This window comes from Perognathus longimembris, chromosome 11 (genome assembly GCF_023159225.1).
Source record: "Perognathus longimembris pacificus isolate PPM17 chromosome 11, ASM2315922v1, whole genome shotgun sequence".
NCBI classification, from domain to species: Eukaryota; Metazoa; Chordata; class Mammalia; order Rodentia; family Heteromyidae; genus Perognathus; species Perognathus longimembris.
In genome coordinates, this window is record NC_063171.1 from 22113312 (window position 1) to 22140395 (window position 27084).

The window sequence follows — 27084 nt, forward strand, 5'->3', positions numbered from 1 at the left end:
AGAAATGTATAGCAGTATATAGAAAATATAAATGCAGCATAACTGTTGCCCACGCTGATCTTGAATTCACAATCCGGGCTGGGGATATAGCCTAGTGGCAAGAGCGCTTGCCTTGTATACATGAAGCCCTGGGTTTGATTCCCCAGCACCACATATACAGAAAATGGCCAGAAGTGGCGCTGTGACTCAAGTGGCAGAGTGCTAGCCTTGAGCAAAAAGAAGCCAGGGACAGTGCTCAGGCCCTGAGTCCAAGGCCCAGGACTGGCAAAAAAAAAAAAAGAAATATTGAATTCACAATCCTCTGGCCCAAGCCTCCATGTGCTGGGATTACAGGCATGTATTAGTATTATCACCCCCACAAGCTGTTCCTTTTCATAGTATTTCACTATATGGAACTGTTTATCTTCTCCCCCCTGGTTGTATCCAGTTTTTAGCAATTATAAATAATAGTGCTATAAACACTAGTGTATAGTTTTTAATGTAGACATAAAATCTAAAATCACTTGGCAAATACCTAGCCGTGTGATTGCTGGGTTGTCTGGTAAGTCTTGTGCAACACTATAAAACTCTTCCATAGTGACCACACAACTTAGCATCCTCACTAGCACTATACGCAAGCCACTGTTGCTCTGCATCCCTGATAAGCAATTGTCATTGTCTATTTTTTTTTTTAGGTTTTAGCCAATCTAATAGGTAAGGTGCGGTAAAGCATATTATGGTAATTTTTCTTTTTCTTTGAGAGAGAGTCTATGTTGCTGAGGCTAATCTCAGATCTCCTAAGTTCAAGTGATACTCCAGCCTTATCTGCCTGAGTGTTAGAAGGATAGGCCCATTAGGCCTAGTCTTGCCTGGTCTTGTTGCTGTTATATTTATTTATTATCCTTAAGTAGTTGTACAAAGGGAATTTAATTCAACTAGTCAGTCTGTGAGTACAATGAATCTTGGTCAATGTCACCCCTTTTGTAATTCTCCTCTACCTCTCCCAACACTACCTATTTCCTCAATTTACCCAGCCCCATTTTCACATAGAAAAGACACGTTTTAAATTCATGTTATAACTGAATTGACCAGCTATTTAGTAAAATTATCTGAGCTGATTTATGTAAATGTGGACACTGGCTGAAAGTTAGTGAAAGGATAATAGGTCTTTAACTTTTCCTAGTTCAGAAGAGGAGAAAGCAAAAGAAGCTAGAAAATGATGGGTAAAGGAACAGCAAGCAGGGGAACAAACAATCAGTAGCCTACTTCTAAGTACCAAACACAATGCTTGATTTAACAGCAACTCCTTTCTGTCCTGAATTCTTCTAAAATTAAAAAAAAATACTGGGCTGGGGAGATAGCCTAGTGGCAAGAGTGCCTGCCTCGGATACACGAGGCCCTAGGTTCGATTCCCCAGCACCACATATACAGAAAAATGGCCAGAAGCGGCGCTGTGGCTCAAGTGGCGGAGTGCTAGCCTTGAGCGGGGAAGAAGCCAGGGACAGTGCTCAGGCCCTGAGTCCAAGGCCCAGGACTGGCCAAAAAAAAAAAAAAAAAAATACTAAGTAGAATCAAGATGAAAATTAAGAAAAAGGCTATTTCAAAGCTAAAAAATGAATGGCAGCAACTAATCCACTATTGATACAGATTAGTTGTTGCTATGTAAAAAATTACTTTTATCCTGAAATTTTATTGATAGATATCAATGCTAACATTTAATATAAAGCAAAAGAAAGAGGAGTTTTGAGAAAATGTGTGTAGTTATCTCATTTTACTTCATTGTAAGCATTGAACAAAACAATCTTATTTTTTTCTTCCTTAGAAAGGTAGACTTTCTGAAGGAAAGTCAAGGAAGGGATGACATTGAGCCCTTTGTACAACTACTTAATAATTATAACAAGAACAATAATAATAAAGGAGTTGTTTTAAGAAATAGAAAAGTGGAATTGATTTAAATTTTTATTGTTATTATAAAGGTGATATGCAAAGGGATTACAGTTAACGTAAGTCAGTTAAAGAGTACATTTCTTTTGGACAATGTCACCCCTTTCCTCACTCTCAATTTTTCCCTTATTAGTCTTTGTAGAGCAAAGAAATGCAGATTAAAGCATGGACAATTTATTGGAGCAATATTTATATATATTCAAGCATGGATTGAGGAATATAAAATAGGAAGCATTTCTAAAAGATGTACAGCTATAATTTTTGTGAAAATTAAACTCCAAAATAAAAATTTCTTTCATGGGGGGCTGGGGATATGGCCTAGTGGCAAGAGAGCTTGCCTCGTATACATGAGGCCTGGGTTCGATTCCCCAGCACCACATATATAGAAAACGGCCAGAAGTGGCGCTGTGGCTCAAGTGGCAGAGTGCTAGCCTTGAGCAAAAGGAAGCCAGGGACAGTGCTCAGGCCCTGAGTCCAAGGCCCAGGACTGGTCAAAAAACAAAAACAAAAATTTCTTTCATGGGAGAAAAAATAGACAAAAATGAATGATAGATATATTTAATGTTATTGGTAAATTAAGACATCTTTGTTGTGGTGGTGGTTTTGTTTCTTTTAGGGGAATAAGGGGGAGGGGGACCAGAAAGGGAAGGAGGTAGGGTGAACACATGCCATCATGCTATTCAGTATACACTATGTGGAAAATGACCTATGTAAACTGCAGGCAGGAATGGGAGGGAGAAACCGAGGGCAAGGAAAGTAAAGGGTGACCTTGTCCAATATATATACACATATATATAAAATGGTAAACCCTCTGTACAACACCTTAACAACAATAAAATTATTAAATGCAAAGAAATTATGCAACTGTATTTATGAAATAGGGCAGCAGTTTAAGAAGTAACACGAATATGAAAACAGCATAATAAAGCATCTTTCTCAACTTGATATCTCTCTATAACATTTATCTCTTTGTACTTTTCTAAAGTAGTTAAAACATTTTTACCCTATTATAAAACAGATTTCCTATGGCAGTATAATTTTGTTGTTTTATTCACTACTGTATCTATAACAATTTAATAACTACTGCATAGTTGATGTCAAGTATACATAGCATAATTGGACATATAGCAAGATATGACAAGAAATTACCTAGTACATCTTTCTTGTCTACACTGAAAATTCTTTTTAACTCAAGGAAAAAAGACCAAAGTAACTACAAAGAAGATAATAACCAGCTAGAACTTGGTAGGCTTCAAAGGAGCTTTCAATTACAGAAGGTAAAAAAAAAGCCTGTCTTTGTCACGAGGAAATATGAATTCAGACTATGATAAAAGATATACTCCCATAAAGGTAAATTATAATCTATAAAGCAACATGAAGTCACTTCAGAATGATCTAAAGTAAGTAAATATTATAGGGGATTTAACCCTTGAAAAACTCAACACTTGAAAATTTAATTCAGACAGAATTCATCAGGTATGATTTGAGCACTCAACTGTTCTAAAATTTTTAAGTGGAAAAAGACAAAGTTTGATTGTGCTGTGATTTTGATACTCATCTGTTTGATGACATAGGTATGATGTTGAAGAACTTAGGGCCTCACACTCTTGGCTTTTTCATTTAAGGCTGATGCTTTACAACCTGAGCCACATCTCTAGCTCCTGTGTGTTAGTGGTTAATTGGAGGTTAAGTGTGTCAGGCTGGCAAACCTCAAGTCTCAGAACTTTGCATCCTAAGTAACTAGCCATAAACCACTAGCACTGCCATTTAATTCTGTTATCTCAGGGAGATCATGGGATCTATGCTCTTCAATCTAGAAAACGTCTAGGCAATAAATTGGGGCAGTTGTACCATCTAGCTCATTAGTTTCTAATCTCTCATAAGTTAACATCTCTTACTGCCCAATGTACAATATTTTAAAAGCAGTTATTTGTCTGATATTTTAATTATTTTAAGAAGTAACTCTGGGGCTGGGAATATGGCCTAGTGGCAAGAGTGCTTGTGTCGTATACATGAAGCCCTGGGTTCGATTCCCCAGTACCACATATATAGAAAATGGCCAGAAGTGGCGCTGTGGCTCAAGTGGTAGAGTGCTAACCTTGAGCAAAAAAAAAAGAAGTAACTCTGATGCCTGCCTGTTCCTCCATAGTGATCAGTAGTCCAAATAACTTAGCATTGTTTAAAGAAGTTACATAAATAAGTCATAGTTCATGGTATTTCTAAATAGTCACTTGATAGTTATTTATTCTTTGCTACTGGAAGCCAGGCACTATGGTAAATGCTTGAAATACAACCATAAATAAGCCATCCACATTAGTGATAATTAAACTCATCTCCTACTAGTACTTTAATTAAAAGAACTATTATTAATGAAATACAATTTAGCAAATCATTTCTCTATTACTTTCCTATATTTGTTTTCTCATTGCATGGATGTTGTCTTCATCAGGTCTGGTCTCAAGTTATTTGCCAACTGATAACAAGAATCACCATTCCTTAGTTCTATACAAGTAATTACATATATGTGTAAGGAAAGTTACCTTTCTCATCAGGAAGAGATGGAATACTGTCACTTTGTAAAGAATCATCTGCAGCAGTCTGAAGATGTTCATCAATGGAACTCTCCATCTTTTCACAATGAAATTTCTTGTCATTTTCCTTACAAGATGGAACTGAAGGACTTTCTTGACAGCTGCTACCGCTACTACTTCTATTTCATGGATATTATGGAAATAAACAAGTAGAAAAGCAATTAAGATCATAATTTCAAAATAAACTTATCTGACCAAAGGACTACACCTTTTTTTTTTTTTTTGGCCAGTCCTGGGCCTTGGACTCAGGGCCTGAGCACTGTCCCTGGCTTCTTCCCGCTCAAGGCTAGCACTCTGCCACTTGAGCCACAGCGCCGCTTCTGGCCGTTTTCTGTATATGTGGTGCTGGGGAATTGAACCTAGGGCCTCGTGTATCCGAGGCAGGCACTCTTGCCACTAGGCTATATCCCCAGCCCAGGACTACACCTTATTATCAACATTTGAAAAATGTAATATAAAACACAAAAAACTAAGTAACAAAAATCTGATAATAAACCATTTTAAGAAGCTAAGTTTAAGAAAGGAAGTTTCACTCAAGATAATCTTAGCAGTTAACTACTTTTAGGACTACCATTATCCATTCTGCCCCCTCCCTCTTTATCTCTTTCAATTCAAAACCAAACTGGGAAAGGTGGCATCTACTCATAATTCCATTTTCTTTAGTTAACACCATTAATTTATCATAACGTGATTTCATCATAACCGTTACACTCAATCTGCTCTTCAAAAACTGTAAACCATGGGGCTGGGGATATGGCCTAGTGGCAAGAGTGCTTGCCCCGTATACATGAGGCCCTGGGTTCAATTCCCCAGCACCACATATATAGAAAATGGCCAGAAGTGGCACTGTGACTCAAGTGGCAGAGTGCTAGCCTTGAGCAAAAAGAAGCCAGGGACAGTGCTCAGGCCCTGAGTCCAAGTCCCTGGACTGGCCAAAAAACAAACAAACAAACAAAAAAAACTGTAAACCCACTGTGCTGGTAGCTCATGCCTCTAATCCTAGCTACACAGGAGGCTGAGATCTGAGGATCATGGTTCAAATCCAGCCAGGGAAGGAAAGTGCGTGAGACTCTTATCTCCAATTAACCACCAGAAAACCAGAAGTGGTACTCTGGCTCAAGTTGTAGAGTGGTAGCCTTGAGCTGAAGAGTTCAGGACAAAGCCCAGGCCTAGAGTTCAAGGCCCACAACCAAGAAAAAAAATTCCTCTAAACCCCTAACTGCAAAATTCAGTAGATGTATTTTTGTCTCTATAACATTATATGATGTTCATCTTTAGCATCTATAAAAGATCTTCTTGCTAGCCAGGTGCTGGTGGCTCTCTCTTGTAATCCTAGCTACTTGGGAGGCTGATATCTGAGGATCTAGATTCAAAGCCAGCCCAGGCAATCATCTCCAATTAACCAATAAAAATCCAGAAATGGATCTGTGACTCAAGGCATAGATTTCTAGCCATAAGCATAAAAACTCAAAGACAGTGCCCAGATGCTGAATTCAAGCCCCAGGACCAGCACTTAAAAAAAAAAAGAAGTCAAGGAAAAGCAGTGTTTAAACTGTATGTCAGAGTTTAGCAAAGTGAATTGGTAAAAACTGTTCACCTTCGATCATTACTCTTGTATCTTGAAGACTCAGAATAGTTACTATATGATGGGGAATATTTCTGATGCTTTGAGTCAATGGTTCCTTCTTTACTCCGAGAGACTGAAACAGACTGACTTATCCTACAAAGAAAAATTTAAAAATACAATTAAACTTCAGTCTCCAATACAAGAAAGGTTTTAAAGACTTAATTTAACAATAAAACCAGACAAAATCTTCAATGCATCATGAACTGTTAGATTATGAACTGTATTTGAAAGCACTTGAGAATAAAAGCCATTCAAAACTAATATAACTTGTGTTATTAAGGGAAATAAATAATCACCCCTGAAATCAATCAATAAATAAAAATCTATGATCAAGAAACGTTGAAATACATACAAACTGGCACTAGTGGCTGTCATATTAGCTACTCAGGAGGCTAAATCTGGAGGATCATGGTTTAAAGTCAGCCAGGGAGAAAAGTCTGGAAGACTTCATCTCCAAAATAACCAGCACAAAGCCAAGCTGGAGACATGGCTCAAGTGGTAGTTAAGCTCTAAACTCAAACTCCAAGAGAGAAAAATGAATTGAAAACTGTACACTTACCCAAACATGATCTTGTCATCCAGTTCTGTCTAAAACCTTCTTTAATGAGTTTTCATTGTTCCTAAATTAAACTCCAAAATCCTAAAGTCTGCAAGTTCCTATACTGATATATCACGTCAGATCATTCTCAAAACTCTGCTGTCTCGGGGCTGGGGATATGGCCTAGTGGCAAGAGAGCTTGCCTCGTATACATGAGGCCCTGGGTTCGATTCCCCAGCACCACATATACAGAAAACGGCCAGAAGTGGCGCTGTGGCTCAAGTGGCAGAGTGCTAGCCTTGAGCAAAAGGAAACCAGGGACAGTGCTCAGGCCCTGAGTTCAAGGCCCAGGACTGGCAAAAAAAAAAAAAAACTCTATTGTCTCCCACCAATCACACTGGTCTTTCTTTCTTTTTTTTTTTAATGTGTCATGTTCCTCTTCAGTTCCTTCAATCTGCCTACTCTTTGCCTCCCTTACATCACTGATTGCTCATCCACTAACTCTCACTATAAGCTTTACTTCCTCTGACCTCCTTGCATTTACAGGCTATTTAGATTCCAGTGGTATGTATCTCTGAGACATGGGTTCCTTTCATAACACTTATTTCAGTTTGTAAGTTTTCATTCACTTAACTGAATATTTGCCTAATGTTTATTTTCCCTATTGAACTATATGCCCATAATTGTATTGCCAGTACCCAGAATGGCTAAGATATAAAAGATACTTCATTACATATTTGCTGAATGAATGAACACTACTAACCTGTCTGTTTCAGCCCTAGCTCTAAGCTGTTTCATCACATCTGGAAGGTGCTGCTGCTGGTGGTCATACAGTGTCACTAGAGGAGCTCCAGAAGAAGTGATGGCATCTGAGATATGAGTCCGAGTTAATTCTGCCATCTAAACAAAAAAATACATAAAAATGAAATAGATGGAAAAAGACAATGCCAGAATAGAACTGAGAAGTACAGTATCTTTGAAAGATCACTGGATCAAAAACAAGCAAATTCTGCCACTAATATGAAATGGTGTGGGCAATTTTTAGCCTCTGTGAGTCCCAACAGGTTCATCTTATAAAAATCAAGAATGAAATACATAATTCATAAGGTTTTACTTAACTATAGCAATCTAAAATTTAAGTCTTCCTTTAGTAATCAATTCAATTACTTCTTCCTTTCTAAATCTTCTGAGTAAACAATGGTGAAATACATTTGTCCTATTCATAATTTACAACTGCTACATGGATTATGCATTTATTTCAACTACTACTTGTTATATTCGTTCACTACTGATGACTTAACAGTGTTTTTGAAATCTTTTTTTAATGTTTCCATATTTTGAGAAAGGAGACTCAAGAAGATAAAATTAAAACTTCATGGGGTATGAGTGGTTCCTGCTTGTAATGTTAGCTACTTGGGAGACTGAAGTTGTTAGACTGAGGTTCAAGACCAGCCCAAGCAGAAAAAAGTTTGAGAGACATCTTCTCAATAAAGAGCTGGAATCAGTGGTATGCGCCTGATATCCTAGTTACCATGAAGCCTAACAGGTACATATCCAAACAGGATCCAGACTCAATCTCAAAAATAAGAAGCAAAAATTAGGACTGGAAGGGCTGGGAATATGGCCTAGTGGTAGAGTGCATGCCTCGTATACATGAAGCCTTGGGTTCAATTCCTCAGCACCGCATATACAGAAGGGACGCTGTTGCTCAAGTGGTAGAGCACTAGCCTTGAGCACAAAGAAGCCAGGGACAGTACACAGGCCCTGAGTCCAAGCCCCAGGACTGGCAAAAAAAAAAAAAAAAAATTAGGACTGGAGGTATAACTTCATTCTAAGAATTCCTACTAACCATGAACTAGGGCCCAAACTTCAACACTGAAAAAAAATTTATTTTCATAATGCTCTCAATGACTCTTACCTCACAGATCTGGCGAGCGGCATCTGTGGTAAGGCGAGCAGTCTCCGTTTGTTGAGCTGCTATTTTACAAGTTGCTTCTTGGAGGACTTCAGTCACTTCCCTTTGTGATTTAACCACCTGCTGTAATGATTCTGCATGGACCTATCAATAAGATTAAAAACCAAAACAATGTTAGGTTCAATTTCTCCTCTACCCAAATCAGAATCTATAACTTTGTTTCATGCATCCGATTCCTTGTGAAAAATACACTTGACTATTAATCTGAATTTCCTAGTTTGTCTTAACTTTGTAACTCACAGTTGATGTGTCTGTGAACCATTAACTACTATATGTCTCAGTTGCTAGTTCTCTAAATTGGAAATAAAACTTGACTACTTATTTCATAATTTTGTAAGAAGAACCAAGTGATATGAAATTATCCAATGTAAATATACAAAGTATTGTTTATATCCTTTCTTTTTACTCTTAAGGAATGTTGTAGTGAATGTGGCTCAGTTGTAGGTGCTTACCTAGCATGTATGAAGCCCTGGGTTCGATTCCTCAGTACCACATAAACAGAAAAAGCCAGAAGTGGCGCTGTGGCTCAAGTGGTAGAGTGCTAGTCTTGAGCAAAAGAAGCTCAGGGACAATGCCCAGGCCCTGAGTTCAAACCCCAGGACTGGCAGAAAAACAAAACAAAACGACACCAAAATTAAAGAATTACGCTGGATACCAGTGGCTCACACCTGTAATCCTAGTTATTCAGGAGGCTGAGATCTGAAGTTTGAAACCAGCCCTGGCAGAAAAATCCCCATGAGACTCTAATTTCCAATTAGCCATTCAAAAACTAGAAATGGAGCTGTGGCTCTGAGTTCAAGCCCCATCACACCCACACACACACACACACAGACACACAGACACACACACACACACACACACACACACAACTAGTATCTGCTGTAAAGAAAGTTACCTGAGCTGCTTTATTTCGAGTTTCTTCTAACTGTCTCTGACACTCTAGAGCTTCTTGTTCAGCCTTCAGTTTCAATAGGGCCAAATCTCTTTCATGGCGCTGCTGTTGAGCCTTGAAACGAAAGAAATGGCCAAATAATAACTCTAACACATTTAATGATTTTTAACACAGTGAACATAAAACCTAATGTTATCTTCCTTTATTTTCTTTGTTTTTCTATTTTGAGACAAGAGCTGCCTATCATGCCTAATACAGACTTAAACTAACAACTTTCCATCTGCCTCGGCCTTCTGAATTCATGGTGTTTCAGACATAAACCACTCAGCTGACTCACAATGCTAGCTTTATAAGTCTAAAGAAAAGATGGAAGGGGGACTGAGAATATGGCCTAGTGGTAAAATGCTCGGCTTATATACATGAAGTCCTGGGTTTGATTCCTCAGCCGGAAGTGGCACTGTGGCTCAAGTGGTAGAGTGCTAGCCTTGAGCAAAAAGAAGCCAGAGATAGTGTGCTCAGGCCCTGAGTCCAAGCCCAGGACTGGCAAAAAAAAAAAAAAAGCAGCCAAATATATTTAGGAATAGAATTTAAAGTCAATCAGTCAGACCTCTATGTCAAAATCATACTTCTGGAAAAAATATTAAAGTATTAAACAGAAAAAAATTATGTTCATAAAAGATGCACTATTGTTATGATGGGAATTCTTCCCAGACTTATCTATAGATTCAATGCCATTTTCTACTCAAAATCCCATTAAGCTTGGTTTGTTTCACTTTTTTTGGGGGGGGAGATAAAAATTGACAAACTAATTCTAAAAGTTATGTGAAAATAAAAACCATCCTGAAAAAGAATAAAGTCCATATTAAACTTAAGTGTAGGGCTGGGGATATAGCCTAGTGGCAAGAGTGCCTGCCTCGGATACATGAGGCCCTAGGTTCGATTCCCCAGCACCACATATACAGAAAACGGCCAGAAGTGGCGCTGTGGCTCAAGTGGCGGAGTGCTAGCCTTGAGCGGGAAGAAGCCAGGGACAGTGCTCAGGCCCTGAGTCCAAGGCCCAGGACTGGCCCAAAAAAAAAAAAAACTTAAGTGTAAGTGATTACTTAAAGCATGATACATACAAGTATAATTCAAATGTTTTAAAGGAAATAATGCTAAAACAACTGAATATCCATATAAAGGGTAAATAAAATTTTTGATTCCTTGTTCATTTCAAATTCCCGAGTTAACCCAATAGGATCACACACTTAAAAGCAAAAACTGCAAAAGATTTGGGAAGGATAAGAATATCTTTGCTTGAACATTTTAATAACTAGAGTGGGCAAAGATATCTTGGAAAACAAAAGGCTCAGCTGGGCATGGTGACCTAGACCTGTAATCCTAGGGTTTAGGAGACTGAGGAAGGATATTCAAAGATTCCATGCCACCCTGAGCTGAATAGTAAGACCCTGTCTGAAAACCCAAAAAGAAAAATGTTGTATTTATAGACAAAAAGTTAAAAACGAGATTATATCAAATTAAAACTTGTATTTTAGAAAGTAGTTTTAAGAAGTAAAAAGCTAAGCCAAGAACTAGTATGTAATACTTAAAACCTATATGAAGAAAACTTGATTCCAGAATTTATAAAGATGTCTGTGGTGGAGGGGTGGGGGTTGGGTTGGGGAAAGGGAAGGTAGAAGAGAAAAAATGAAGAAGAGGGTAACAAGTATGACAAGAAATGTATTCTTGGGGCTGGGGATATAGCCTAGTGGCAAGAGTGCCTGCCTCGAATACATGAGGCCCTAGGTTCGATTCCCCAGCACCACATATACAGAAAACGGCCAGAAGCGGCGCTGTGGCTCAAGTGGCAGAGTGCTAACCTTGAGCGGGAAGAAGCCAGGGACAGTGCTCAGGCCCTGAGTCCAAGGCCCAGGACTGGCCAAAAAAAAAAAAATGTATTCTACCTTATGTATGTAACTGTATATCACCTTGACAATAAAATTAAATTACAAAAAAGAATTCCTATGACTGTAATTAAAACAAAATAAACTTGAAGTAAAAAAATGGTCTCTAAATACAGAAAAATGACCAACTTTATCAGTCTTAAGAGAAATAAAAATTATAACCAAGAAATACTACTTCACACTCAGAATGACTACCATTTAAAAAGACTGATAATATTAAATTGATAGTAAGAATTGTATATAACTGAAATTCTCACATACTTACATACAAGTATGTTACAAACATTTTGGAAAATAGTAAGGCATTTTTTTGCAAAGCTTTAAATATTTATACTTAACAAACCATTAAAATCATAGATATTTATGCAAGAAAAATGAAAGATGTTGTATACAAAGAGGTATAAATCAAATTCAGAGCAGAAACGTGTATATTAGCTCAGAAATGAAAATAATCCAAATGTATATCTATAGGATGAACAAATTGTGACATACTGATCCTTGGAATATTACTAGGCAAAAAATTAAAAAGAGCCAAGCACAATCCATGCCTGTAATTCCAGCTACTCAGAAGGCAAAGATCAGGAGGATCACAGTTTAAGACAAGCCTGAGGCAAGAAGTTTGAGCAAGACCTCCACTAATCAATAATTTGGTCATAATGGTACAGGCCTGTGGACCCAACTATGTGGAAGTAGGAGGACAAAACAGGAGACCCTTCCTTAAAAATAACTAAAGTAAAAAGTGGCTCAGCCCCAATGGGACAGGGAGTGGGGAAATATGACATAGATAAATCTTGCATTTATACTAATTAGAATAGGCTACACATGAGAGTTCAAATTACATTTTAACTTATATGAAGTTCTAGAATAAGCAAAAATAAACTCATTGTACTAGAAACCAAAATAATAATTTCCTGGAGGAAATATAACTGCAAGTGGGCATGTGTCAGTTTTCTGGAGCAATCGAACAGTTCCATACCATGATTAAATGGTAGTTAATGCATGTATGTACATTGGTTTAAAAAATTATCAAAACTGCATATCTTTTTTTTTTTTTTTGGCCAGTCCTGGGCCTTAGACTCAGGGCCTGAGCACTATCCTTGGCTTCTTTTTGCTCAAGGCTAGCACTCTGCCACTTGAGCCACAGAACCACGTCTGGCCTTTCCTATGTATGTGGTGCTGAGGAATCAAACCCAGGACTTCATGTACACGAGGCAGGCACTCTTGCCACTAGGCCATATTCCCGGCCCCCAAACTGCATATCTTATTGGATATAACTAAAACCTCAGTAAAAAATAAACCTAACAACAAAAACACAGCATACGCACTAAGGAACACTGCTTAGACCTCTGTACTTTTGCCTGCTAAGTCAAAGTCCTCATTTGTCTGACTTTATCAAACACCGTGGTCTCAGAATGAAGAAAAGAATTAGAATAAAACAAAACCACTGCACTCATCTCTGGTTGTCAATGAAAACAGAAAATATTAAGAATTTAGTTTTCACATAGTCATTAAAACAAAGCATTACCAAACAGAAATGTGTCCGAGAAAGAATAACTACATAATTGTTCTTTTACCAAATGTTCTTCTACCAAATGTTCTTCCCGGTGCCATATGACAAGAATACATTTTTCCTGGGGCTGGGAATATGGCCTAGCGGTAGAGTGCTTACCTCGTATACATGAAGTCCTGGGTTCGATTCCTCAGCACCACATATATAGAAAATGGCCAGAAGTGGCAGAGTACTAGCCTTGAGCAAAAAAGAAGCCAGGGACAGTGCTCAGGCCCTGAGTCCAAGGCCCAGGACTGGCAAAAAAAAAAAAAAAAAAAAAATACATTTTTCCTACTTGGGAGCTCATTTTTTAAACTTATCATTGAAACTATTTTTATTAACAAAGAAAAGAGGGAAAAAAACAGAACAATAAAGAAGACAATCCAGCCAATACCTTTATGATCTGAGCCAGAGAAACACTCTCCTGCTGAGCAAGTGAAATGCCTCTAACTCTTTCCACATCTGACAGCTGTCGTACAGACTCCTCAATAGCACTCAAATAATTGAGTTCTGCTGCCATACGATGCTGGAGGCCAGCAGGAGAAAAGCGCTTAGAACCTAGAAGGTATAGATTGTCAAATGGAAAAGTTCACATGAAATTACACTTCAGAGTTCTGAAATTTATTTCTCATTTTAAGAGTTAAAATCAACTTTGCTTTCCTCTGTAGCAAAGACAGTGACTTAGTAATACAAATCTTAGTGTCTGCTGATGCACTTGTGGTAAGTACACACACACCTATAAGCACTTAGAAATACATATGTGAGGTATATTTTTCAGGTGAGTTTTGACAAATTCTGGCAACATGGGGAAATCGCCACTAATCACTCATGTGATTCAATATTTAATTTCCTACACATTTTTAAATAGCTTAAATAACAATCACATTTGCTTGAAACAACATATCCTTATGGATCAACTGAAAGATAAGGAACTTTCAGGAAAAGAATTCAGTTTTAAAAACCTCAAAGTGCATGAATCTACTTGCCTGGTGCTGAAGCCACCTCTGTTTTGTTTGTATCAGTGAAAGCTGCAGTAGACTTCAATCCTGTTGTAGTTAGAGGTACTATGACTGGGGACTTAGATCTTTCAAATGAAGTTCCTGGAAGGTCAAACTGTAACAATTTCTGAGAACTTGGAGATAGAGGTGAAGTTGGAGTTTTCTGAGATCTTCCCTTGTCTGATGAGTCACTAGAAGTTTTGTTTCATAAAGACATTAGAAAAAGGAAATGACTTCAAGAACCAGCTAAATGAGTCATAAGAATAACATACTTTCTGAAGCAACACATACAGGGCTATATCCATATATACGTTATTAAACTGTCTAAAGTATATCATATACATACACAAATGAATTTCCATGGTTTAACGCTTTTGAACAATTAACAGTCTAACAAAATGAATACCAGAGAAGCTGAAAATGTTCACTGAGAAAGGTTAAGAGTTGGGGCAAGGGGAGAAAACAGAAAATAGAATGATGGGTGATAGCATTCAATGTATTTTAAATACATTTTAAATATTTTAAAAAGGAACTGGGAGGGCTGGGGATATAGCCTAGTGGCAAGAGTGCCTGCCTCGGATACATGAGGCCCTAGGTTCGATTCCCTAGCACCACATATACAGAAAACGGCCAGAAGCGGCACTGTGGCTCAAGTGGCAGAGTGCTAGCCTTGAGCGGGAAGAAGCCAGGGACAGTGCTCAGGCCCTGAGTCCAAGGCCCAGGACTGGCCAAAAAATAAAAAATTTAAAAAAAATTAAAAATAAAAAGGAACTGGGAAACTTGAGGATACAGGTAGGGTTGAGATAGATGAAATGTCAGAGAATACTAGAAGAGGTGACACTGATCAAGAGGCACTATACAGAGAAATTGAGATGTTGAATGGAAGCCCCTTTACACAACTATTTAAATAAAAATTATTTTTAAAAAGTATATTCAGCAACAGCAAAACCACAGGATCATCTCAATAAATGCAGAAAAAGCCTTTGGAAAAATACAACAACCATTCATGTTAAAAGCTCTGTAGAAACTAGGAATAGAAGGAACATTCCTTAAAACAATAATGGTTATATATGACAGACCAACAGCCAACATTATACTAAATAGGTAAAAACTACAACCATTTTCCCCCTAAAGTCAGAAACAAGGCAAGGGTGCTCACTCTCCTCTCCTCTTCAATATAGTTCTGGAATTCTTAGCCAGAGCAAGAAAGCAAAAAACGGACATAAAAAGGATTCGCATAAGGAAAGAAGAAATTAAACTATCCCTATTTGTAGATGACATGAGCTTATACCTAAAGGACCAAAAAACTCCACTCCCAAGCTCCTAGAGCTGATCAGCCACTTTGGCAAAGTAGCAAGATACAAAATTAACCTATAAAAATCAGTAGACTTTCTTTATGCCAGCAATGTGCAAGCAGAAACGGAACTCATAAAAACAACCCCATTGCAATAGTCTCAAAATAAAAAAAACAAAGACCTAGGAATTAACCTAACCACAGATGTAAAAGATCTTTATAGAGAAAACTAATAAAATCTGAAAAAAGAAATCAAAGAGGATCCCAGGAAATTGAAGGAACTTCCATATTCATGGATAGGTGGAATCACTATTGTGAAAATGGTCATACTGCCAAAAATGATACACAAATTCAATGCAATCCCTATCAAAATTGAGAAAACCACATAAAAACTCATATGGAACACCAAAAGACAGAATAGACAAAGCAATTCTAGGCCAAAAACAAAAACAACATGGGCATTATCACAATACAAGATTTCAAACTACTAAAGAGCCATAATAACAAAAACTGCTTGATATTGGCAAAAAAAAAAAAAAAATAGACCCAAAGATCAATGGAACAGATTAGAAGAACCAGAAATACTTATAGTCATCTGATATTTGACTAAGGAGCCAAGGACACACAGTGAAAAAAAAAACATAGCCTCTTCAATAACTGGTGTTGGGAAGCAATATGCAGAAAACTAAAAGTGGATCCATTCCTGTCACCATGCACTAATATCAATTCAAGGTGGATCAAAGACCTCAACATCGGACCCCAAACTCTGAAACTACTCAACAGAGAGTAGGAGAAACATTAGCACTTATAGGTATACGCAGGACCTTCTTGAATAGAGACCCAAGGGTACCACAGATAGGAGACTTGACAAATGGGGTTACATCAAAATAAAGTTTCTACACAGCAAAGGAAATAATGACTAAACCAGAAAGATAGCCAACCAATTGGGAAAAGATCTTTATCAGCAATATATCACACAAAGGATTAATATCCAATATATACTCCTTAAGGGAGGAAGAAAAGGAGTTAGTGAAGAAAGATCAATCTGTGCTCCTTTAGAGCCTCAATTTAAAGAAGGACAGAATCAGTGCATATTTAAAGTCATGTGAACAATGGACCAGGAACTATACAGGAAGCTATGACTACAGTTCATTTATAAGCAGTAAGTAAATATGTGATAAATAATGTTAAAAAGAAGATTTTAAAAGCACAGAGTGTGCAAGCTTTGTGGTCAGCAATAAGAGTGACATTTCAAAATTGGAGTGGCTAGTAAGCTGCACAGGAGAGAAAACCTCAGAGGAATAAATAATATCAACAATATGACAAAAAGATACCAAGAAGTTGTATTTAAAGTGTTAAAGAAAACAGCTGAGAAGCAAAATTTGTAGGCAAGGAAATGAGATTCTTTATGGTAGATCAGTGAAAACACTTCAAGTTGAATTAGGTTGTTCAAGTTAACTGTCTTCCCTTCATTCTAGGAAAGTAGATGCTTGGGCAAAAAACAGTGAAGTAGGCTATGGCAATAAAGGGCTTTCAGGAACAAAAGTAGAAGTTGTACTTGAGGTACAAATTCCTAGAAAGATTATAGCACTTGAAGTGAAAGGTGATTATATTCTAAAACATAGTCTAGAGTTGCAAACTAAGTTATAAAGTCTACTCTATTCACAGTGTACACAATCTTACAGTAGCGCAGACATGCAGTTAACATGTTGAAATTTACCAAATGGATACTTTGAACAACAATATTATTTTAATTATATATGACTCAAAATATAAAATATTACCTCACAGAGTGCCCAGAAAGTTCTTCTAAAGTGCTTTCAGTATCAAAAATCTGCTCATAATCTTTAACAGAAAGTTTACTACTGGTCCTAGATTTCTTTCCTTGATGGGAGCCACGTTCAGAACTAGATTGTACTTTTCCCTCATCAAGTGAGGTCTGGACATTTCCAGTGAATGAATCCAACCCTGGAACACAAATTTCTTATAAATACGACTAACATCATTAGAGACCTGAGCTATATAGCTAATCTGTAGGTTTTAATATAGTAATTTAAAAGTATGGGAAAAAATATTTGAAATTTAACTTATATTTAGAATGTGTTTTCTATATCTAAATTAAAGTACTTCATCTTTCTGGCTCATTTAAGTGAAGTCTTCCATCAATACCTTCTACTTGATATTAATAAATAAATGGCTCTTCGTTCAACCAGTAATAAAAGGAAGCTAAGTATATTATAAACAACCAAACAAAAAAGGATTTTTAATGATATAATGCTGAGGTAAGAGAAAAATCGTATTCGCTTCCAACAGAGAAAAATAGCATTCGCTTCCAACAGAGTTACACAATTCTTCTTGAAAATTCCATAGCCAGATTCATAAGGAAAAAAGTTTATATTTTCTGATTAAGAATAAACTTACTGGGCTGGGGATATGGCCTAGTGGCAAGAGTGCCTCATATACATGAGGCCCTGGGTTCGATTCCCCAGCACCACATATACAGAAAATGGCCAGAAGTGGCGCTGTGGTTCAAGTGGCAGGAGTGCTAGCCTTGAGCAAAAAGAAGCCAGGGACAGTGCTCAGGCCCAGAGCCCAAGCCCCAGGACTGGCCAAAAAAAAAAAAAAAGAATAAACTTACTGGGGCTGGGGATATGGCCTAGTGGCAAGAGCGCTTGCCTTGTATACTTGAAGCCCTGGGTTCGATTCCCCAGCACCACATATACAGAAAATGGCCAGAAGTGGCGCTGTGACTCAAGTGGCAGAGTGCTAGCCTTGAGCAAAAAAGAAGCCAGGGACAGTGCTCAGGCCCTGAGTCCAAGGCCCAGGACTGGCAAAAAAAAAGAATAAACTTACTTTGCCAGGTATCTATAATCCTAGCAACTCGAGAGGCTGACATCTTAGGATTGCATTGCAAAGCCTCTTCAGACAGGAAAGTCTGTAAGATTCTGATTTCTGATTAACCACCAAAAAGATAAAAGTGGAGCTGTGGCTCAAGTGGCAGAGCCTAGCCTTTAGCAAAAATGCTCAAGGCTCAAGCCCCAAGACAAGGCACCAAAATAAATAACCTTATTTTATAGAGATATATCGTATTGAGATTACTGAAAAAATATTATTTTTTTGCTTTAGTTATATTTTTGGCTAGGGTCTCACATTTTTTGCGTAGGCTATCCTTGTACCATAATCCTTCCTATGCTTCCCACACAACTGGGACTATAGACATGTACTAATACATCCAGCTTATTTGTTGGGATGGGTTTAGCTAACTTTTTATCCAGTCTGGCCTCAAGTATATTCATCCTGATCTCTACCTCCTGAGTAGCTGGTATTACAGGAATGTACTATCATGCCTTTACTATCATGAAGAAATTCCTCTAATTTCTTATGGAATAAAATCATAACTTTAGAGCACTACTAAAAAATCACTGGTAAGAGAAAAAGTCACCATACAAAATTCTACTTACATTCTCTCTTCTCCTTTTTTCCTTTCTTTCCTTTAGAAGTAGATGAATGAGATGATGCAGCAGACAGGGCTCCTGATGAGTGCTGAGAGGTAACATCGGTAGAAGAAAGATCATAGGCAGGTTTTCTGCTAGAATGGCCCTCCTTAATGCTTAAATTGCTACCAATACTGTAAAGAAAAAGTAAAAGTGGCTGAAAAAGTACAAAGTCTGAGTGAGGCCACAATCCTATTTCCAAGCAATTTTGAATGTATAGAATAGACACAATCAAGCCCAACCCTGACAAGTTGCTAAAATTAAAAGAAATGTCAAAAAATATTGTGAGGACTAACTCCCTTTATGAATTTTTTGGTAGTGTACAGAGATGGCAACTAGAGAGCAATGCAATATTGAAATAGAAGAAACTAAGAAAATAAGATTATGTTAGAAGCCTTGAAAGGTTAAAAACTTTGAGCACAGAACTCCATGTCTCTTATTTTTACTGATATAAAAATTGGGTCGTGGGGCCAGGAGTTTGGCCTAGTGGTAGAGTGCTTGCCTGACATGCATGAAGCTCTGTGTTCGATTCCTCAGTACCACATACAAAGAAAAAGCCAGCAGTGTTGCGGTGGCTCAAGTGGTAGAGTGCTTGCCTTGAGCAAAAAGAGCTCAAGGACAGCGCCCATGCCCCAAGTTCAAGCCTCATAACTGGCAAAAAAAAAAAGAAAAGAAAAATGTTCATATATATTTCATATTAAACTTTGTATTAAATAAACTTTTATAACAATCAAAAAAATAATAAAAAGGTCTTATAACATGGTTAAACTAAAGACATTTAAAAATCTATTTAATCACCAGAAGAAATTAACTGTAATCAAAGGTGGCTCCCATTCTGCTTTTTTCCTTGTTAGTATAAAGCCTGGATTGTTCTCTATGTTCTCTATGGCTCAATTTATTACTCCGAAAAATGTCAAGTGAATTGTTTACTATAGCTGAGCCAATATAAACTAATAATTCAGATGTGGAAGAGAAAAAATATACTGTTAAATACTACAAAGTTTGATCTTGATTTCTATTCAACTTTGTAATTTTATACAGTATAACTATTTCTATCCAGTAAGCTTACAGAGAATAGTAACTTTAACCTGCAAATAAAATGCATTAAATTGTATTAACTGATGATGTTAAATGTCACAACATTAAATCTTTAAAAATCTTCTAAAATCTTTTCTTATAGCTCATAAGTTAAAACTATACCTGTCTTACTATGAGTTTAATGTTTGTTTCTGTTATTCCAGTTGTATGTTGTGAGCTCATCAAATAATTTTAAGTGTACTATAACTTTGGTTTGCAAAAAATATGAAGAATCAAATGTTTATTTTAATTAAGTAAACTAGTTCATGTAATTAGAATTTTCACTTATTTTAACCATTTTTAAAGATAAAATTCTTCCCAGCAAAGTCTACTTCACTTAATAAGTCACATCAGTTTCTTCTCTAATAGGAATTTTAACAATATAATACCCATTCAGGTAATTAAAAAAATGAGTTAATATAAAGTATTTCAGTCCTAGGTCTTGTACATTAAATGCTCAATAATTACCAGATGTTACAGATCATCACAACTACTCCTTTTTAAAATTTTATAAAATTTTAGATGGTTTCCTGATTTAAATATATACATATATAAGCATATATATATATGTGTGTGTGTGTATATATATATATATATATATATATATATATATATATATTACTCAGGATCTCAGATCAAGTGTTTACTGATCTTCCTTAATTCTACCACAGAAAAACATTTCTTTTAAGCTCCTTACTTTAGTACATTACAGGATAATTTCCTAATATACTCTACAGGAGATTCACAGACTGATTTGGCAACCTAACCTCTGCTTACTATGCACCAAGCTTTTTATGTTTTTTGGTTGCTTTATTTATTTATTTATTTATTTTTGCCAGTCCTGGGCCTTGGACTCAGGGCCTGAGCACTGTCCCTGGCTTCTTCCCGCTCAAGGCTAGCACTCTGCCACTTGAGCCACGACGCCATTTCTGGCCATTTTCTATATATATGGTGCTGAGGAATCAAACCCAAGGCTTCATGTAGAGCAGGCAAGCACTCTTGCCACTAGGCCATATTCCCAGCCCCCCTTTTAAGTATTTTATATTCAACTAAACACTTAAGAATTCTGTGATGCAGGCAGGTACTAATATTTTCTCCATTTGAAAACAAAGGAAGCTTATGCACAAAGAGGTTAAGTGAAATGTACAAGCACAAGCAACTAAACAGAGACCATGCTGTTCTGCTGCTATACTGCCTCGAAATGTATCATTCAACAAGAAATTTTGACTTATTTTCAAACCACAGTTCTCATTTGTACATTTCTTTTACTCTTCAGATTTTAGTCCACGTTGCTTACTTAGATTCAAGAGTTGATTTTTTTTCTGTCAAAGTTCCACTCCCTGGAGAGGAGACAAAATCATCTTCATATGAAACACTGCTTAGAGGAGTTGTGAGGGCATTCAAAGGCTGTGATGCTGATGTTCCTCTATCTAATCTGTCTTCAAAACCAGCTAAAAGAAATGATTGAAGCACAGTTAAAAAACAAAAATTAAAGAACTATAAGCAAAGCAAAACATTCTACAAAATGGAGATTGATGACATACAGTCTTGATTGCTTTTACTAGGGTTTATTTTCAATTTTTTATCTACCAAAGTACTTTTTTTAAGATTCTATTAGGAAAATTTTCAGGTATAAATGAAAATAACAAAGCATAAGGAAATCAAAGTATCTATTACTCAGCTTCAACAACGACCAATAGGAAGCAATTGTTAAAACTCCTATTCTTCTCATCATGTCTCACAGATAATTTTGAAGCAAATCCCACATAGCCTATTATTTCATCTCTCAACATTTCAGGATAACTATAAAAAATGAAAATGTAAGCCAGGTGGGCATGGGTGGCTCACGCCTATAATCCTAGCTACTCAGGAGTCTGAGATCTAAGGGTACCAGTTCAAAGCCAACCCGGGCAGAATAGTCCATGAGACTCTTCAACTAACCACCAGAAAACTGGAAGTGGCACTGTGGCTCAAAGTGGTAGAGCACTACTAGCCTTGAGATGAAGAGCTCAGGGACAGTACCCAGGCGCAGAGTTCAAGAACCAGGACCAACCTGAATGAATAAATGAATGAATGAATGAATTTAATTGAATGAAAATCTAGCTGAGTGCTAGTGGTTCATGCCTATAATCCTATCTACTCAGGAGTCTGAAACCTGGACTGTTGCTTAAAGCCAGCACAGATAGAAATGTCTGTGAGACTAAGTAAAACAAACAAACAAAGTCAGGCTGCCATAGCTAGTGTATCATGCTTATAATCCTGACTACTCAGTAGGCTGAGATGTAAGGAATGCAGTTTAAAGTTGTCGGGACAAGAAAGTCTGTGATATTCTTATCTACTTTACCAGCATAAAGTTGGAAGTCAAGTTGTTGCCCAAGTGGTGGAGTGCCAGCTTGAGGGAAAAAGCTAAAAGACAGCAGCTAGGATTAGAGTACAAGCCCTAATATAGGCACAAAACAAAACAAGGAGAGCTACAGGTATGACTTTAGTAGTAGAATGCCAGCCAAGCAAACAAACCAACTGAATTACAAGGCCTTGAATTCAAACTCCAGTACTATCAAAACAAACCCAAGTAATATAAGAATTTAACAACAAATTTCTTATTACAAATAAAGTCTTACAAGGCAGGACTGAACTGACAAGGAAGGTAAAAGATGATGAATATTAAAGAAGCAGATTGTATATATTAAAATAAAACAATGAAACTTTCTGAAATGGGGAAGAGAAGGGAGAGTGATAGAGGGAAGGAGATTGTTGAAATATATTGTAAGCATGTGGCAATGTCACAATGACCCCTACCATATAATTATGTATGCTAGTAAAAAATAAAAGTGTTGATTTCCATAGGTTTCTTTTATCAAAAGCAATTTTTAAAAAGGTGGCAGAGCATTTGCTAGCAAGTGCTAGGCCTTAAGTTAAAAAAATTTTTTAAAGGAAAAAAACTCAAAAGAACTTTAAAGTCAAGAAAAATTTGAATTGAATTTTGAAATAGAATAAGTATATAAAAGACTACATACGATCATAAAGAAGTGCTTAAATATAAATCCTAGGAAATAGCAATGTGATGGCCAGTTGAGCATGAGACAAAAATGAAAAATTAATTTGTCATAATTTGCTGCTTACATAGAGTAAAAGTTTCCAAGAAGTTATAAAGCCGTTAGTATAAAGCTGGCTAGAATCCACCAAAATAAAAGAGAAAGAGACAAAAGGAGCTGAACCTTCACTGAAGATGGAAGTTATAATGTAAAACTACAGAATAAAAAAAAATTCAGAAGCTAGTCTTAGGAGATGAAAACATAGCTCAGTGGTAGAGTACTTGCCAAGCATGTAAAAAGATTTACAAGGCCATCCCCAGAATTACATTCATTCATTAATACATACATACACACACATACGTAAAGTTATCTTAAGCCTCAAATATATATATATATAGCTACATTGTTATTCAAAGTCTGAAATTAGTTTTAACAGTATTTCTGTAGTTTCCATGAAACTACCTTGCCCTACTCATTTCTTAACCACTATATTATCAGGAGTCATAAATCACTGTGTTTTAAGAAGTGTGTTTTAAGAAACACACTTAAGCCGGGTGCCAGTGGGTCATACCTATAATTCTAGCTATTCAGGAGGCTGAGATCTGAGGATTGCAGTTTGAAGCCAGCCCAGACAGAAAAGTCTGTGAGACTCTTATCTCCAATTAACCAGAAAAGCTGGAAGTAGAGCTGTAGCTCAACTTGTAGAGCATCAGCCTTTAGCCAAAAAAGCTAACAGACAGAATCCAGGCCTTAATATAAATAATAATACACACAAAAATATATTTAACTTGTCTAAATATTTAAGTACGGCTACAGAAAACCTAATATATCCAATACTGAACACATCACCTATGAGTTTCTCTAAACTGAATCAATATTTCTACAACAACAAAAACTACAAAATAAATTTAAAGATTAAACTATTAATGCTCTAGTTAACTAACCTTACAGATCCATCATGTATTTAATATGGATACTGAGTCTACAATATTCAAGTAATGAGAATGAAAAATGTGGGCTTAAGTATAAATTTTGTAGAGAAATTATAAAAATAACTTATCTTAAGATAACATCCAGATAGTACCCACCTTTATTTTTCTCTCCTTTTCCATACAGCTGATATGATTTGGTAAAAATATTAATGACACTATGTGGACTTCCCTTTGCCAATTCTTCCCATGGTCCCTTGCTATGCATATCACCTAGGTGCCCGAAAATTGGCAAAAATTTCTCAGCTTCCTTCTGAAACTCTTTGATGGGCTCATAAGAATTTCTTTCCCCAGCACAAAATTCCTTTTCTTTTAAGATTTCTGCTGCCTTCAAAAGAGGCTGTCTATCCTGGCCTCCTTCTTCTTCAGAGAGACTCCCTTCACTAAGAAGAGGCCCTTCACTAACTGAGTCTGTGCTGGAGCAAAGAGACATTTTGGCTTTTTCTTGAGAACCAGCTTGTACATCAGAGCTAGAAGAGTCAGTCTGTCTCTTACACAATTGTGCCAGCAGCCCTCCTGGTTTGGGACCAGGGGACCTCATTCTGAAGCTTGATATGGCACTCTGAGGTCTTATCATCTCAGGAAGCTTCTTAAATTCACTAAGGTTGCCTACACCAGGAAGATCATCATCAAAAGTTGCATGAGATGCACAGGTTCCTAACATCTTTTGAATTCTGGCCGAGAAAACATCTTCTGTATCTTCTTTCACAGGTGGACTTAACACTTTGGTCCAAGGTCCATCTTCTTGAGGTGCTTGCTGTACATCACACTCAGTACTCCAAACCGATCCATAGTTAATGTTGGCTCCAGCTAATTTTTTGGCTTCACTTTCAATTCTACTAGACAAAGAAGCAGCTGTTGCTTTCAAGGCTTCAATACGATCCAGTTTACTCTTATACTGGATGGCACTAGGTTTTAACAAGGCATCTGGATTTGTAGCTGGTGAGGTCAGAAATTGTTGAGGTGTAAAACTTAATGGTCCTGAAGCCGTATTATGATTCTTCTTGGCTGGTAAAACAGATTCATAATCTTTGTGCAAAATTCCTACATGTTCTAGATTCAAGAGATGGGACAGTAAATTTCCAGCTGTTCCAACAAGAGGCTGTGGTTGAGAACTGTGAACTTGTGGGCTCAATCTGTCAGGCTGCATCCATGTAGAGTCTACCAAGTCTCTTCTGTAAATGGAAGTTACAATTTGTTATTTAACACAGCAACTCACAACTAATTTCTTTTTCTCTGTTCTTGCTGTGCTGGAGATCAAGTCCAGAGGTTACTCAAGCACTTTACCTCTGAGCTACATCCCAAGCCCCAAATCATCATTTGTTCATTTTGTTTCCCTCCACTACCTTAAGTAATGCATAGACACTTGAAAAAAAATAGACTAGGGTAGTTATAGCCCAAGAGAATGCTTGTTTGTCTAACAAGCACAAGTCTCTAAGTTCAATCAAAGTATCTCAAAGGAAAGAAAAACATAGGATAAAATTACTCATAGCTAAACAATCAAAATGAATGATTAATAGGTTTATTTATATTTATACCCTTCCTAACATCCATCCATCCATCCATCTGTATCTGTATCTGTATCTATGTTATGCTTTGGTGGTTTTGTTTGAACAAAAGTGAGATTACAGCTGGATGCTGGTGGCTCACATTTATAATCCTAGCTACTCAGAAGGCTGGGATCTGAGGATCGCAATTTGAAGCCAGCCCAGGCAAAAAAGTCCCCAAGAGACTCTACCTCCAATAAACTACTCAAAAAAACTGGAAGTGATGCTTTGCTCAAGTGGTAGAGCACTAGCCTTGAGCACAAAAAAAAGGCTCAGGGATAACGCCTAGGCCCTGAGTTCAAGCCCCAAGACCAGCAAAAAAAAAAAAAAAAAAAAAAGCAAGATTATATCATTACCATAATATGGTTTAGCAAACTGCTTTTTATCAACTAATATACCAGATATTAACTATTAAAAGAATAACATCAAATTTTTCACTTGGTCTTATCCATTATTTTTAGAAGATGACATGAAGATATACTTATCAAATCTGCAGGTGACAGAAAACTGGGAGCCATGCCTGCCACACACACAACAAAAAGCCCAAATTTGATTCAAATATCATCTGTCTAAAGGCTGCAGTTTCAGGCTAAATGAAATGTTAAGTATTATAAGTGGGCAAAAAAAAAAAAAACCCACCTAGAAAAGACCAAAGTGATAAAGAAACAAGTATGTCAAGCAAGATTTGGTTGAAGGTTTAATTCTTTCATAGTGAAGGGCTGCAAAAAAGAATGGACTAAAAGACTAGAATATAGAGTATATGCCACAGAATATAGACTGTTAAAAATGAAAGATATTAGGGTCTAAACTATGCTACTAGTAGTAGGAATACAAAGGAAATTATAGCATAATGAGATACTAGTGAGGGCTAACCAGGGCACATATGTAAGACCCTAGTTAGGAAAATAAAGGAAAAAGGACTGGAGGTGTGGCTCAAGAAGTACTACATGCTAGCAAGCAAAAGGCTCTGAATTCAAACCCAGCAGTATCAAAATAAGAAGAAAAGATACTGAAAGTATTTTTGCTGGGTTTTTTTGTTTGGTTTTTGGTTTTTGCCAGTCCTGGGGCTTGAACTCAGGGCCTGAGCACTGTTATCCCTGGCTTCTTGCTCAAGGTGAGCACTCTACCACTTGAGCCAAAGCACCACTTCTGGCTTTTTCTATATATGTTGTGCTGAGGAATCGGACCCAAGGCTTCATGTACACGAGGCAAGCACTCTACCACTAGGCCATATTCCCAGCCCACTGAAAGTGTTTTAAATTCAAATATTTAAGAAAAGGCAATTTTATGTAAGTGCTATGTTGACAGCAAAACAAGGGGAGATAAAAATAAAAACACAATCCAGTTAAGATTCAAATTTTTCCTTATCATTTTAAGATCTAGCAAGGCTGATAGACTATTAAACAACTAAAGTATAAGGTCCTATTACTAAAGCAAAGATATATAAAGTTCAGTAGGATGTAGATAAGGGAGCAATTAATTTGGCTAGCCTAGTAAAATGAGTTTTTAGCTAGATCTCTAAGTGTTCAAGGTCAAATACATAATTTGGAGTTTTCCAGGTAAGTAACATAAAATTATAGGGCATTAAAAAGTATGGAAAAGTAGCTAGGAA

General features: G+C 36.9%; 1 protein-coding gene and 1 long non-coding RNA gene across 6 annotated transcripts in view; one reads left to right on the forward strand and one right to left on the reverse strand.

The window, feature by feature from the left end:
* The window catches only part of Cep350 (centrosomal protein 350), a 130454-nt gene that overhangs the window by 55197 nt on the left and 48173 nt on the right, over positions 1 to 27084 (reverse strand). For all 5 annotated transcript variants that reach the window (XM_048357909.1, XM_048357911.1, XM_048357908.1 and 2 more), the window contains 11 exons: positions 24025 to 25100; positions 21199 to 21352; positions 18792 to 18958; positions 17115 to 17298; positions 14025 to 14227; positions 13433 to 13596; positions 9550 to 9660; positions 8598 to 8738; positions 7443 to 7579; positions 6112 to 6234; positions 4464 to 4633 (listed from right to left, as the gene is read on the reverse strand). In XM_048357909.1, the coding sequence (XP_048213866.1) occupies positions 4464 to 4633; positions 6112 to 6234; positions 7443 to 7579; positions 8598 to 8738; positions 9550 to 9660; positions 13433 to 13596; positions 14025 to 14227; positions 17115 to 17298; positions 18792 to 18958; positions 21199 to 21352; positions 24025 to 25100 (2630 nt within the window). The remainder of the gene's footprint in view (positions 1 to 4463; positions 4634 to 6111; positions 6235 to 7442; positions 7580 to 8597; positions 8739 to 9549; positions 9661 to 13432; positions 13597 to 14024; positions 14228 to 17114; positions 17299 to 18791; positions 18959 to 21198; positions 21353 to 24024; positions 25101 to 27084) is intronic.
* LOC125359993 lies at positions 10155 to 11257 on the forward strand. Its single transcript, XR_007212634.1, has 2 exons — positions 10155 to 10418; positions 10637 to 11257. It is a non-coding gene; the product is annotated as an uncharacterized LOC125359993 (long non-coding RNA).